Source organism: Crinia signifera, chromosome 3, assembly GCF_055691185.1.
Source record: "Crinia signifera chromosome 3, ASM5569118v1, whole genome shotgun sequence".
Classification (NCBI taxonomy): Eukaryota; Metazoa; Chordata; class Amphibia; order Anura; family Myobatrachidae; genus Crinia; species Crinia signifera.
This window is the reverse complement of record NC_139219.1, coordinates 72,044,061-72,060,245: the sequence shown is the minus strand read 5'-3', so window position 1 is coordinate 72,060,245 and position 16,185 is coordinate 72,044,061. Positions and strand designations below refer to the sequence as shown.

The 16,185-nt window shown below is 43.4% G+C and overlaps 1 protein-coding gene across 1 annotated transcript in view; it reads right to left on the bottom strand.

The window, feature by feature from the left end:
• Window positions 1-16,185, bottom strand: part of ANAPC1 (anaphase promoting complex subunit 1) — an 87,603-nt gene that overhangs the window by 2,184 nt on the left and 69,234 nt on the right. Inside the window, exons 41-46 of the mRNA XM_083175997.1 lie at window positions 15,615-15,692; window positions 7,032-7,099; window positions 5,924-6,062; window positions 3,179-3,265; window positions 2,361-2,456; window positions 1,437-1,635 (exon numbers count right to left, since the gene is read on the bottom strand). Coding sequence (XP_083032123.1) covers window positions 1,437-1,635; window positions 2,361-2,456; window positions 3,179-3,265; window positions 5,924-6,062; window positions 7,032-7,099; window positions 15,615-15,692 — 667 coding nt within the window. The remainder of the gene's footprint in view (window positions 1-1,436; window positions 1,636-2,360; window positions 2,457-3,178; window positions 3,266-5,923; window positions 6,063-7,031; window positions 7,100-15,614; window positions 15,693-16,185) is intronic.

Sequence of the window (16,185 nt, the reverse complement as noted above, 5' to 3'; positions counted from 1 at the left end):
TTCAGAAAAGATGCTCAGGTTGCTGATATTATGTTCCATTTAGTACATCTACAATCCCCTGTGCAGGCACTGGCACTGTGTAAAGTCAGGTACACACTACGCAATGTGGTGATATTGGCAGCGGCCAGACTGGCTTGAGTGAACGACAGTGAGGGGAGCGGGGGCCATGCTGCATTCTGCACCATTAGCAGGCAGGAAAATTTGCACATGGACAAATTTAGCTGCAATGCAAGTGGTGCAAATACACTTCTTGGTACTTGTGTAGTTTCACCACGTACGATGCAATGCAATGTGATTTAGCACACCCACACTATCTACATTTAGCACACCCCCACCCCGCTATCTACGTCTTACCCACCTGTTTATACCCCCACTAAGCACGTCGGCATGGAGTTGATTTTATAAAGCGTGGCGAGCGCAGCGAGCCCTGCGAGGGGATGAGGATTACTTGACGTGTATTCCGCTGCGCTCGCCACACTTCGGGCTTGTTTTCCGCGTCTGCTCGCCACGCTTTGGGCTCGGTGGCTCACCACACTTTATAAAATCAACTCCACGCCGATGTGGATAGTGGGGGTATGAACAGGTCAGGAGGGCGCGTCTGCTCCCAACGCTTCGGGGTGATGTGGATAGTGGGGGTGTGCTAACTGTAGTGGGGTGTGCTTAATCGCATTGCATCGCAAGTGATTTGCATGCGATCCATCGGCAGGCGCGCTGTGAAACTACACAAGTACCATCGCATGCGATCCGATCCCAGTGCCGCCATGAAACTACACGAGTACCCATTTCTTATTTTTGCATGAATGGTAAATACTGGCTGCTTTTGCATGCAGCCCACACATACTGGACATATTTAGTTTTATGTTGCAATTTTAGTTTGGACACGCCCCTCTCATAACTAAATCTCTCCAAACATGCTACTTGTGTAAGGACCACAGCAGAGAATGGTGAAAAGCTGTATTATATATAGGTCACTGGATAGAGATGAATCTTGATACTTTGTCTGGTACAGCTCTATTGTATGCTGGCCATAGGGGGCAGTACATAAACACTCATTAATATTAATTGTATAGGGCTTTACATGCTGCATGTACAGTATGTTGTTGCAAACCACTGAACTCTAGTTAAAATCCCCTGTGATCCGTGGTCCCCAGACCTGGCCTTTCATTACAAAACTGGTGCTACTGGCCATTATTACTTTAAGCATACGTACAATATATACATACAATATATATATATATATATATATATAATAAATCATTATGACTATTTCAAAGATAAGGGTAAAGTTGTATTTATGTTATATATTGTACACAGTGTATAAGGCCCTTCAGACACAGGTTTTCGAACTAGCATGCAAAATGCCATCTGTGGTTTAGCATATTCAAACTACACCTCTACTTCTGCACACTGACCCTTATTTGCATTGATCCCTTTACCTTGCAGCCATTCATCTAGGGTGTTGTCAATGGTACATTTCATGACTGGCAGAAACTCGGAGTTCATAAAGAGTCCACGGTTGAAATTACTCTTCATCCGTTCCTGGAGTTTCTGGGAGTTGAAGAAATCTAGAACCAATTTTATCTGCCACAGTTCAAAGGTCTCCGTAGTCTCTCTCCTTTCTAGTCTTCTAACAGCCTTAAGGAGAAAGAACACAAACCATCTTATATTTATTCCTATAATATACACTTATTCATATATGGCAGGGGTTCCCAAACTTTTTTGAATCCCGGCACCCTAGAGCATCAAAATGTTTTCAAGGCACCTCTAATGTTTCTTATTGAGAAATTCAGGAAAAAAAATATAAAAGTAAGTACATTGTGTTTATATGTCACAGTTATCTGGTGAGGGGCAGGATTTGCTCCTGTTTGTCCACATATGTTATGACTGGCAGCCACAAGCACTGCTTTTGCCTGTTACATTGCACATAACTAATATGAATTGATCCTTGTCCACCAACCCAAGGCACCCCTGTAAGTGTCCTGAGGCACCCCAGGGTGCCTAGGCACACAGTTTGGGAACCACTGATATATGGGGTAGATGTATGAAGCAGTGACAAGGGAGAAGTGAGCCAGAGTAGAAGTGAACCATGGCAACCAATCAGCTGCTCTGTATAATTTTACATTATGCAAATTATAGATGTTACTTCAGGGCTGATTGGTTGCCCTGGGCCACTCCTCCTCTGGCTCACATTTCCTCCCTTATCACCGCTTCATACACCTACCCCTCAGTTCTTAACCATGCCTGTACCTTTATACAGGGACGAATGTGCAGCCATTCCATTGCTACCTTACAGCAAATACACACTTTGCCTGGAGGAAACCAAACAATGACTTACTACAACTAGCATTACATAGAATTACCTGGTCAATTGCAATGTAGGCAGGAAGCATCTCGGGGTTCTCTTGGGTTACGCACTCATACAAGATGGAGGAAAACAAGTCCAGGATCTCTTGTTTCTGGCAACATAAAACATTTTTACATGAAAAAAAGTGTATTGAAAATAGTTCCCTGCTCCCTACCAACTTAATCCATTAACACATAATAAATATTAAAGACAAATGAAGTTATACTTACAAAGAAAGGACTATTTATTGTTCATCCTATTCTATGAGACAAGACGTGCTTGTCAGTAGGAGGAGCTGCTGACATGTCAGGGACTTATCACATGCAGCGTTGCAAACACCTTAATGGGTCTGTCCAGGTTAGGAGCACAACCAATACTTGGTGAATCCAGAACAAATGGCAGCAGTGTGCATGGGAACGTGTTAATTTGCAACTTACAGATTTCATGGATGCAATTATTACCATTAAGCTCCATCTTATGTGCGGCCAGTGGCAGCAAGCAGGGCAGTACTGAGCATGCTCAAAATGTCAGGGGCAGGTATCTAATGGCCTGGACACTAAATACAAGGTAGGTAATCTTTGGAACCAGGATTAACAGGACACTGACCACCTAGAACTGAATACTTAGTTCTGTGTGGAATTGTGAGCCTAATGTACACAGTAATCATGTAATGATGTAACAGAAAGAACACTTTTCTCATGATTTCATCAGAGTGCTCTGAACAGCACCCTGCCACAGAGATCCCTGAGAAACGCCAGCCATGACCAAATATTGAGACATCAATCACCTTATCTTCACAACAATACACAGGATAATAAGGAAACCATATTTTACCTGGCCCAGGTCCATTGTTGGCTTGCAGAAATACTCTGCAAACGACAGCAGTGCGGGATCAGATGTGAAGGCGGAAATGGCCTCCGGCTAAAACAAGAAAAATAAGTGTGTGCTAAGCTCTTTGCCAAAGCCACATCTGTCACACACAGAGCCCCGTCTATCTTATAATCACTCTGTATATGTAATTATAAAGGAACATCTAATAGTAGATAAGACTGCAGGACATTTATCTAGAAGTCTAAACATTTCTTCTCTACGCTGGGCATACATGTGCAGATAGACAGGCGTCTCCTCTGACAGCCTCTGACCCTGCAGATATCGCAGACATACACGGTGAGATTTCCGTATATTGGCCACGTTATCTCCTATGAGACATGCCTGACCGATCAATAGTTCCAGTTCTGTTGCCTGCATACACACAATCAAATACCAGTTGGGCAGACCTTGCTGCTAATTCAGTTCCCCCCATTGTGCTCATTATAATGTTCCTATAGCCACGGCCTACGCAGTGATGGCTAACCTTGACACTCCAGCTGTTGTTGAACTACACATCCCAGCCTGCCCTGCATCAGTTTTAGCACGGCCAAATAGTAAAACTGTAGCAGGGAATGCTGGGATGTGTAGTTCAACAACAGCTGGAGTGTCAAGGTTAGCCATCACTGGCCTACAGCATGGCAAATAAATACATTTAGAATAACTGAGCATCACTGTTATTGTTCTATCCCACAGTCTGTACAGTAGGGTATAAATAAACTTCTAGAAACAAACAGAGAAAGCCTTATTGTTAAAAAACAGGGTTGAATGTTGATTTTTTGTTGTTGTATTTTGACATGATAATCTGTCGACTGTTTTGTCGACCTTTCAGAGATGTCGACCTTAGGTCGTGTTGAATCTACATTGTGACGGATGAAAGTGTCAACAACGAAAATACAAGAAACAATCAATATCAAGGGCTTGTCGACCATAATTCTGTTGGCATTTTAACCCTGACAATCTATATGCTGTGAACCTTATGACTGTAGACTGCCTGACCAGCTTCCAGAGCAGTGATCAGACCTGAAACAAACAAGGGATGTGCGTCTCAATTCAATTGTCTGCCACTGGAGCACAGTTAGAGCCACCCCACCCATCCTCTTGCTCAGTACATCTTGAACTACATATGTGTAAGCATGCAATTCGCCCTTTGTAAAAGATGCTGTTTATTTACTTAGGAGAACATATGTCCAATGGAAGCAACTGCAATGTCCGTACATACCCCATGGTTGAAAATATAAACTGTAGTGGCTTTCGATGAAACAAATAGGAATCATTTTCAAACTGGAGTATTTTTTAAGTTGCTTTTATCCTACTGAAATAATCATTTCCCCAGGCGCATAGCCTTTGTGTGAGGGGGAATACCGAATAACTATTGGAAACTTTTATGGTTCTGCTCAAAACAAATAACAAAAACCTCAACAACTTTATTTGAATCTTTACACTTCTGTGAAAATGAACAGACCCCCGAGCACAAAATATTGTATTTTATAATGAAAACACAGATCTCATGCTTAAACTGTAAATGATAACTTGCCACTTTGTATTCTGTATATAAAAGCATAGTATGGTTAGGTTCTGCATAAGTATGCCTGCCATAACATCCCTTTAATCTGGGAAATCTATCATTTACACAGGTTCTGTGTCTGATTGAAACCAGAAGACATCCTGGGTCAAATGATCGACATGAAAAAGGCTGACAGTCACATTTTTGTGTCAATGACGACACCTGTTGATATGGACCCCCAATTATTGTACCGCGTACCCATGCATCGGGCCTGGTGTCTCGCTTCACTCGTCACACTTTACCGTTTAAGTAGACTACAATTGATAATGGTAAAGTATGAAAAATATAAATTAAAAAATCGTGTCGACCTTTTCATGTATCTACCTTTTGACCATGTTGACCTATTGCATGTCAACCTTTGGTGTCGGCCTATCGACTGTAGATCTATCAGCCGGAGCCACTATGTATGTATACAGCATATATATATATATATATATATATATATATATATATATATATATATATATATATATATATACACACACACACACACACACACATTATATATATATATCTATATATACACATTATATATATACCTCCTGTGTGCAGTACCAACAGGGGGATGCAGTCATAAGTCTTTTACAATGACAACTGTTGCGATTTCAAAATTGATGAAGCGTCAACACTGAATAACCAGCATCTGCAAAGTGTCAACATGTTCACTACTGTATGTCAACTTTCACATTTCGACATTAGGATTAAGGAGTTGCACCGGAGGGTTAGGCACTAGTGATAAGGGTTATTGATACTCTCTGCCTGTAGTGACACAGATTCAGCTTCAAGTCCTAATCAGCTGACCACCGGACATCGCTGGAGGACCTATATTGGCCAAACCCCTCAATCACCACTAGACCGTCAGAAATATTTTCTTGCCATTCTAATCATGTTGACATTTCATCAGTGTGGACATGGTGGTGTACATTTGCACCACTTTTTGAGGATGTCCGACTGCCCGCTCTATTGTACAAACTCTTTTTTACCAAGTTTTTTTTTTTTTTGTCATTGCCAGGTGGAACTTGGAAATTTTCACAATTTTTTTTTTCCCTACAATAGATATTATATAAAGGAATCAGCAGACCAAATGCAAAGGGAATAAAATGAAATTGAGAACTGGAGAAACATTTTTGAGGAGAGAAAAGTACCTTAAATGTCCGAGCCTCTGAGTTTCTGTGAGTCACAGTTTGAGCTAATAGGCTTCTCCAACCCATGGGGTCCTCCTTATAGGACAGTTGTCCAGCACGGAGCTTAACATACAGAACACCATCCTTAGACAAGATTGTCCTGAAAGCAATGAACATAAATACACAGATAACTTTTATGGAAAGTAATACTAAAAGGAACAAAACTATGATTTGTAAACAAAGATCGCAGCTTCCCGAGTGCCAGAGTGCCGAATACCCCCCCTCCCTGCTGCCGATTCCCCTCGGATGTGTAAAAAATCCATACTGCAGGAGAAATCATTCGATGGTCACCGACCTGGGAGTTCCCAAGGCCCAGTGCCGCCACCGCCCACGTCTGTCACCCGCTGTGAATGGCGTGAGTGTGTAACTCGCCAGGGCATTCACTTTTGGAGTTCGCACATATGCAGAAGTGCGCATGCGCAAACCCCAACCATCGGGGCAGGGTACGAATGTGGATCACTGCGCCTGATCCAGAACCGGCCTCATAATGTATACATTTACAGTGTTCACACTTAACTCAATGTTCTGTGGCTCAACTAATACTGTATACACCTCATCTTTACCTCACAGTGCACTTATGGGTTTGGAGAAGCAATTAAATGCTGATAATGTACATATAAAAAATAAAATGCAAGCGAGGGCAAGTACATATGGGATGAAGCAGTTGAGGGAAAGCAATAAAGGGGCATATTTGCACTTTGACAAAACTAAGTTGAACTGTGAGGAGGGTTTTAAATATGAGGAAAGATTTGGGTGGGGTGTGTGTCTAAACTCAAATCCAAACTGCATGGTAAGAAAAAAGCTGTTCAGCATTTGTGGGCTACATGCAATAGTGGGCAGTATTTACCCTGCATGGAAAAACAGTAATGTATTTGCACCCCTGGCACTGCAGCATCATTTTTCCAGGAGCTAAATTCTCCTTATTTGTTTTACATCATCCCCACAGTGTGCATGAGAGATCCCAGGACTACTTCGCTGTCAAGTAAAACATTTCTGTCCAGCCATAGATGATGCATAATGTAAGATTATCTATATTACTTTAATAATGTTTTCCATGACCATTACTTACTTCAGTTGCTGAGTTCCTTTACGCAAGTCAATAACGATTTCCCAGTATCGAGGTCCTTTCACTTTTATCTGATTGTGCAAAGGGAAATTAGACATCTTTAGGTATGTGTGCACATGTCTGCATGTCTCATACAATGCACTGAAGTCATACACATGCACTAATGATATGTTAATGCAGGCCACATTGGATGGTAATACAATGGCTGGCAAAAAACATTCAAAGACACTAAAAAGGAAACAGAAAAGGGTCACAAACGAAACCTATGCAAATTGTTCCAGAGTACTTTATTGCAAAACCGTATTCTCTTAAAGGACATATTACAACCCAGAGTAGATTATTTGCCTGTAGATTATTTTAATAATCTGAAAATTGCCTTGTCTTTTTTGATCAGCTGAGAGAATACTTGAGCTTTCTGGAGCCAATTAAAAATGATGTGTGTGGCTCAGACCGAACAATGCCATTCCTCAGCAAACACCATCGCAATAGCGATGATACAGGTAGATACTGCTAGAGAACCTGCTTAACTTGGCCAGAAAAGCTTGGGAGAAAGGTCACCTTTCAGGTGGGCAATGATCCAAAGCACCACTGGCGCCATTAATCAACAAAAATGTGAATATTCTCCAATTGCCAAGTCAAAGTCCAGACCTCAATCCTATTTAGTATCTGTGGCACTATTTGAAAATTGCAGTCCACAAACATCAGCCAATCAACATGAACAACCAGTATCAACATCAGCCATGAAAAACACTCCGGAACAGTGAGCAAGTCTGGCAGAAAGCCACTCCAACAGACCTGAAACTTATACAGTAGCTGGCCAATATAAATACATTAAGTGCTAGTCTGCAGGAGATGTATACCTATACAAGCAGATTTTTTTTGTTTTTATTTATATTAAAAAAATTGCAGATAAAAGAAGGGGATTTTGTAAGAAGTTACCGTTCGAATCCCTTTCTCTGAGTCCATCCTGGTGACACAGCTCAACCTTGGGATGTAGGAGGGTCCGCAGGAGCAAGGCACCTATGCTGACTTCTTTTGAGAGGCAGGGTCCTCCCTTCTGCATCCCAGCATTCCAACTTCTAAAGCACCCTAGGATACATTACTCAGTACAATGCCTGAACATATTAATATGCACAATCACATAATAAGCATATAACATGTTAACGCATTATTTACTGAGCGTAAGGGAGGGATCGCTGTGTCACCAGGATGGACTCAGAGAAAGGGATTCGAAAGGTAAGTTCTTACAAAAATCCCTTTTTCTCTTTCGTCATTCCTAGTGACACAGTTCAACTATGGGACGTTCAAAAGCTGGTCCTTTGGGAGGGTACGCTCAGATCCGCAGTTCACCTCACTGCTCACCCCAAATGGAGCATCCTCCGAAGCGAACTCTATAGAACCTATAGAATTTGGTAAAGGACAAAACACCGGGAGCACAATCTCCTGGTTTAAATGAAAATTTGATACTACCTTCGGTAGAAAACTTTGTTACTGTTCTGAGAACAGCCCTATCATTATGAAAAACCAGAAATGGAGACTTGCAAGGCAAGGCCCCCAATTCTGAAACTGGCCTAGCCGAAGCCCTGGCTAACAAAAAGTAATTTTTTACGAAAGATAATTAAGATCAGCCGACCTTAAAGGCTCAAACGGAGGTTTTAGTAAAAACGACAATACCAGAAACAGGTCCCGAGGCGCCACCGGCTGCCTATATGGGGTCTTGAGTCTTATAACTCCCAGTAAAAAAGTCTGTACTTCTGGCTAAAGAGCCACTCTATTCTGAAGAATAGGGATAAGGCAGGCAGCTGTACCTCTAAGGACTACAGGCTAAACCCTGCTGCAAACCCATCTTGGAAAAAAATTCAAAAGTCAAGTGACCTATAACCTAGAGGTGTGTACCTTCTGACGTTCACACCACCTGACATAAATCTTCCAAACACAAAGGTAATGAACTGCCTATACGGCTTGCGAGCGCAAAGCTTGGTTTGGATAACAGCAACTGAGAAACCTTTCTTCCTTAAAAAGGAGGTTTCAAGAGCCAGGCCGTCAAATTGAGACAATGGAGGTCCAGGTGTAGAAACGGTCCTTGATTGAATAAGCCTGGGCGAAGAGGAAGACGCCAGTAGTCCGTTGACAACCTTAGTATGTCTGAATACCACAACCTCCTGGGCCAATCCGGAGCAAACAGTATGACTTGCACCGCCTGTGTCCTCACTCTACTTGAGGATCAGAGCATTCATAGAACACAAGGGGAACACATAGGCGAGGGTGAAACACCATGGAACCGTCATGGCAACTACTGCCCATGTGGTCGGATCCGTGGTCTGAGAGCAGAAGCTGGGGACCTGACAATTGTGTCTGGACGCCATCAAGTCTATCTCTGGGAGCCCCCAAAGAGTCACTATTTCCTGAAAGACTTCTGTGTAAATTCCACTCTCTTTACAGCAGATCCACCCTGTTGAGTAAGCCCGCTTCCACATTCCGGATCCCTGGAATGAACACCGCTGACAGAGTTGAAATGTTCACCTCTGCCCAGTGAAAAATCCGCAACACTTCCTGCATAGCCATCCTGCTGCGAGTACTGCCCTGATGATTTAAGTTAGCAACAGCCGTGGCATTGTCTGACTGTATTCGGTAGATTGGATTTTTCTTTGAACCACAAACCTTGGAGGTGCAGGATCATCGCCCCCCATCCCCTGAGACTGGCATTGGTCGTGACGGCCAGCCAATCCCATTAGTGAAGGGAACACCTCATTTGCAGAGGCTCCAGATCCGTCCACCAGATCAATGAGCTCCTTGTCTCCTGAGACAGCAACAGTGTTTCCTGTTTCACGGTTTTCAGGTTCCCTGACCAACAGGCCAGAATGTTCCACGAAAAGGGCCTTGAGTGAAACCTCGCCTCCTGGAGATTCTCCCAGGATGCTACCATTTTTTCCCAACAGTTTTAAACTGTTGGGAAATTGGAGAATCGACCACACCAACCAGTGAAAGTCTATTGCCCTGGACTCTGTAAGGAACACACAATGCAGATGTGTGTCCAAGATCACACCCAACAACTGAAGTTTCTGAGTGTGTGTTAAATGAGGAGGATTCAACATTCACACCTGATCTCTGAGAAACTGTGTTGCCATTGTCAGATGTTCCTGCAATTTTTCCTGCCGATTTGGCCTTGACCAAGAGGTTGTCCAATAAAGGAATAATCACAATCCCTTTAGCCTGAGAGCTGCTGCCATGACAGCCATCACTTTTGTGAAAACTCTCAGAGCTGTGGCTAACCCCAAAATGTAGAGCCTGAAATTGCAGATGAGTTTCTCCTACTGCGAAATGCAGTAAAGATTGATGTTCACTGTCCATAGGCACATGTAAATAAGCATCCTGGATGTTCACTGACACTAGAACCTCTCCAGGTTCTATGCTTAAGAGCACCGACCTCAGAGATTCCATACTGAAGTGGTCCACCCACAGATGTAAGTTTAAAGACTTCAGATTTGAAGGAACCAGCTGGTTTGGGGACTAAGAAAATAATAGAATACCTTCTTTCTTTCTTTCCTCCTGAGAAACCAGGTTCACCACACCCCTCTTGAGAAGCGACGAGCCGCCTCCAAGAGGGCTTTCCGCCATAGGGGTGTAGGAAGAAAACTCTTTGCTGGAACACTTCAGCTGATTCTACCTATCAGCTGATTCTACATATCCTGCCGGAGGCTACCCCCCGTCATGCTGAGGACTTATCCTCACATTCGGAAGGGTGTTTCTTTGCAAAGGTCCCAATCTGGGAGCCTTTCCTATGCTAGAAGGAAACTTTCCTATACCTGTTTGTCCTCTATTGGACGCACCCCCTATAAAGGAGAAGTGAAAGGACTGCCTAAAATCTCCAACCTAGACACTGGATGCTTAGACAAGGCAGAAAGAAAAAAGCTATTTCCCCCTGTGGCCTGTATAAAAGGTGGAATAAAGTTCCACTCCAAAAAGAATTTCTCCCTTAAAGGCCAAAACCTCAAGAGACTTCTTGGATTCACTGTCAGTTTCCCAAGCTTCAAACCCGAGAGCTCTCCTGACTGTCACGGAGGTAGCTGGCACACCTTTACGCCAACTTGGCGCCTTCTTCCCCAGCTACACAAATGTACTCCGCAGCTCACTTTAACATTTCAGTCAAAGCAAAAGCTACTGTATCAGACTGAAGTTGAGTACACCAGGCATAGGCCCACTTTATCATGGCCTTAGAAAACCCATGCAGATACCTTAATAGGGCGTAAGGTATAACCTACCCCTTCACACAGCCTTCAATCTTTTTTGTCTATGGGGTCCTTAAAAACAGCACCCCCTTGTACGGGTAAAGCAGTGAATAGACAACCTGGTCACAGGCACCTCCACCAGAGAGGTCTTTTCCAATTATACGTGCTCCTCCAGCACTGGGTACATGTTTGCAAACCTTTAGGGCATGAGATGCCTAATATAAGGCATCTTCCATGTTTCCCCAAGTAACGCTACCATACCCTCATCCGAGGGGAAGGTAACTGTATCCCTGCGCAGTCTCTAAAATACTCTGCGCTGGCACTTTTATCCTCATCTGAGAGATTCAAAGCCTGCTCAACTGCTAGAATCAAATCCTCAATGCCAGGGACAGGATTTTCTTCCCTTAAAGTGTCCTCAGGACACACACCTGATTATCAGAATCAAAATTCAGCAGGGGAGGTGTAGATAAGGGGTGCCTGGGGAAAAATACCTCAGGAGCCTTGCACACTGCTCTTTGAATGCAGTCATTTTATGGACACTCAGAGTAGTGTCCTGCATACCCTGCAGTAAAGCAGGGGCTCCCTGAGATGGAGTAATAGGGCTCACAGAAGGTTGGGGGGAGGAAAAAGGCCTAGGAGATTTTACTAAGTCATCTCTCTGCCTAATCAAAGCATGTGCTAAGGCAATCAGAGACCTCCCCAGGGCAGCTGCCCACGCAGATACAGGCTGCTCAGACCTCTGGGCTTGAGCCCCACTGTATACACAAGAGAAAAAAAAGGAGTCACACTGAGCGATCCCACAATGATAAGGAGTATTAAACTTCCTCTTACATGAAACAATTTCTGTAGGGCAATCCAGTCTAATCCCAGAGGAATTTCTGAAACAACTCAGAAAGAGAAACATAGTGCAGATAGTATAACACCAAAATAATTTAATTATAGTATTTCACTCACATGCTGAATGGTATTAAAATGGCAGAAAACAGACGCTGAGGTCCTGCATAGATCACTCTGATCCAGTACTGTTACAATTTTATTACAGGTTTGCACTCACATAAAATATATTAAAATAAGCATATAACACCACGGCGGGTGTAATGAAGAAGCACTGTAAAAGTGGATATCAGCCCGAAATAATACTTGCCATCAGCATAGCCTTTAGGTGCCCCCTCTTCATGAGCAGCAGCATTACACCTTTTAGTCATGAATAGACAGTGCACAATGTCAGGCATTAGCTAAGAATAAAGTACAGAGTACTTATCGGTCTGCTCTGCTGCAATAGATCCTCAGCGATCATCAGGGAAGGCGCTGCCCAGGAGAGACTCAGTTCTGCAATGTAATCCATACTTCAGCTCTGCAGTGTGGAGAGAAAAAGGCACCAGAACAGAGTGTAGGAAGAGACCCAGTCTCTGCTTCAGCGAGGAGGGAAGCCTGTTGGTGCCCTTTCCTCCATCAGCCGCTCCTACTAAGTGTCTCCCCTCAGGCCGGGACCACTTGGACTCCTGTAATAGGCTTCACCTCCATTTCTGGATTTCAGCTTATAAACCCCTTAAGATGGCACCCGCCATCGCGGGGGGGGGGGGGGGGGGGGTCGTCCGCCACAATCCCCCCCAAAGCAGGGAGCCGGTTCAGGATGCCCCCGGGGCCTAGGAAAACCTCTCTGTAACGAAGGTTGAAGAGCTGTGCAGGAGACGCAGCTGCGTCTCTCTGCACACAGAGCGCTGACAGAAGGCGCCTCTGTCAGCCTCTGCTGCGCTCTCAGTGTGTGTGAACTTCTAGTAGAAGTAACACACTGGAAAGCCTGCACTAACTAGTGAATTAATACAATTAAAAACACCTAGCTACTCTACAGAAAAATGGCTGCAGTCAACAGCCAGTCAGCACAGCACCCACTCCTGCGGACACCTAAAACGAACTGAGGAATGCTGGGATGCAGAAGGGAGGAGCCTGCCTCTCAAAGAAGTCAGCATAGGTTCCTTGCTCCTGCGGACCCTCCTACAACCCAAGGTTGAGCTGTGTCACCAGGGTGGACGAAAGAGAAAATAAAAAATGAGTTTTAAAAGTAACTATAAAAGGGGCAGATTTTGCATACACCTCCGTATGCTGTGAGCAGAATCTGCCTGAAGTTAACATGGGGAAGACGTCTGGACCAGTTCCCTTCCATGCTTATATGAATCTTCCCCTAAGAGCATAGTGGTTCCCAATAAAACATACTGTCTGGGATGTATGAGCAAGTGTCGTTTGTAAGACCGACAAATCTGTTGAATATTCAGGTGGCTAAATACTTTTGCAAGCCACTGTATATGGTATCAAAGCCCAATAGTTAGCCTCACAGGACATCATACAATATCCGAGTGCACAGGGTATAGTTTTAGAACCGACTAATATGACACACATAAAGCATGCTACACATTAGAGAAACCGTACTAAAGAGTGGAATTCTAGTCATGTGCTGAGTACAAGCCAACATCTTAAAATAACTAATCGGCAAATGACTGTGGTCTGATTAACAAAGAGCTTCTGAATGTAGTTAATTGTATGTAGCATTATGAGATTACTCATTTAATAAAAACTGCTGATATATCGTAGTCTCGAGCTTTCATAAAAAAAGAGGCTTTGTTCAGACAGGAAGAAACAGTGAGACTTATTATTATTTATAAAAGGTTTGTTTAAAACTGCGACTCCAAAAAATGTCAGGCTGATGCTTACCTAGACCAGATAGAAACACAGAATTCATCCAGCACCCTAAGATCTCTGCATTGCTACCATCATACAGAATGGAAACCTCTTATCCATTATGGTGTGCTGGGGAATTCTGTGTCCTCCTCTCTTGGCTCAGTTAGAAATGACTGAACACGTAATAGAATGATTTGGGCAGTGAAGCTACAGGATGTAAATGACAGGTGTAATAAATATTCACTGGAACGTTATTAACTTTGTTTTTGGAAAATTTCTCGATTAACCATTAGTTCAATAGAAGGGGAGAGATAAGGGTGTAGATTATTAGACAGCGTCTACTTGGACAGAAAATAGGTCAACCCCAATAGGTCGACTAGCAATAGATCGACAGGGTCAAAAGGTTGCCATGGGAAAGGTCCACAGGGTCATGATGTCAAAATGAAAAAGGTACACATGAAAAAGTCAACATGAGGTTTTTTTTGGTGTCCGTGTCGACATGGGCCCCCAATTAGTGTAACGTGTATTCACCCACCAGGCTCGGTATCTCGCTATGTTCGACACACTATTGTATTCTTCCTCTATGCTGACATGGATGGTGAAGAACAAGCCATTAAAAAATATAATAAAACTCATGTGGACCTGGTCTTCTATCTACCTTTTTCATGTCGAGATTGTGACCCTGTCAACCTATTGCATGTCAAACTTTTTGGGCAGATATATTGTCGGTCTACACTGTAGATCAGTGGTCAGGGAACAGGGGAAAATGACCCCAAAATGGTTAAAAATGAAATTCCTCGGGGTAATGGACAGTTGCGTTGCTGAGACACAGCCATGCATGCATATGAATCTATAAGTATGCCCGGCTGTGTTTCGGCAGCCCGACCGTCCATTACCCCCAGGAATTTCATTTCATTGCATATAGAACCTATATATATAGATTTTATATGCATGCCCGGGGCTGTGTGTGTTACAGTACTGTAGTGTACAAGGACCTGACGCAGTGCAGTGCATCAGGCCCTTGTGTATAACACAGTCTCCTGTGTGATGCCTCGGACCCTGCCTCGAAGTCCGCCCGCTTCTTCAGTAGAGTAAACTAGTTTCTGCGCCATCTCAGCAGCGCTCAGTCTGTACTGCCCCTGCAGCACCGAGTTTCTTTACCTGATTATAGGCTCCTGTCAAAGTATACCCATCTCTAGTCTACAGGAAAAATTTGCACAGACTGTCACTATATCATCTAGAAATACTGACACTAATATTTGCCTGGATGTCACATTACCAATGGCCATACCACACACAGCCTGGCAGCCATGGATGATGAGGAAAATTTACCACACACAGCCATATATGCAATCATCATCATCAATTGCTGCCAGGCTGTGTAACGTAATAGCAGGATATATCATCAATTTCTGGGGGTAAGTGTGTATTATAATGATGTGATTTCATCCTTTCAAATCAAGGCGGTAACATCGGCGTTTCTAAATATAAATAGGTAAAAAAGTTCCCTGACCCCCTGCTGCAGATCTATCAACTGGAACCAGAGAAAACAAACCATTAACGGGGTCATCATTTGTTCCCAGTTCTAGAAGGGATAGACGGGTGTCAAATCATGTGAAGTGTGACATAAGTCTTAGCCGGAATATCGGAGAAATGATTATATAGTATTTAGTTTGCGCACCTGTTTAAGAAGATGTAGCTCTGGCAGCAGGGTGGGGGCCATAAGTTCTTCTGTGGTCTCTTCATACCACTGAGTGCTCTGCAAACAAAATAAACGAGTGGTCAGTCAGCAGCACGTTACAATGGTTCTTCTCCTTACAGCCCACGCACTCCTAGACCCTTTACATACCATCTCCTGAGATGTAATTCACCATTACTCCCATCTGTCCATTCCACCTACAGAACCCCCAACGCTCCTCACTTAATCTTTCATCACAGCCTGAATCCCTGTATAGTCTAATTTCCCAAATAAATGGTTATTTTTCCATAACTCTATTTCCACTAACCCACCTCTATAAATGTATATTACATTCCAGCCAATCACACAGATCTATTCATAAGCAAAGTAAAATAGGGTCCAATGAAGCAGATGTATTAAGCCTTAACAAGAGATAAATGCGAGGGTGATAAGGAGAGATAAACGTCCAGCCAATCACCTGCCAACTGCCATGTTACAGGCTGTGTTTGAAAAAAAGTCAGTAAGGAGCTGATTGGCTGGACGTTTATCTCTCCTTATCACACTTGAATTTATC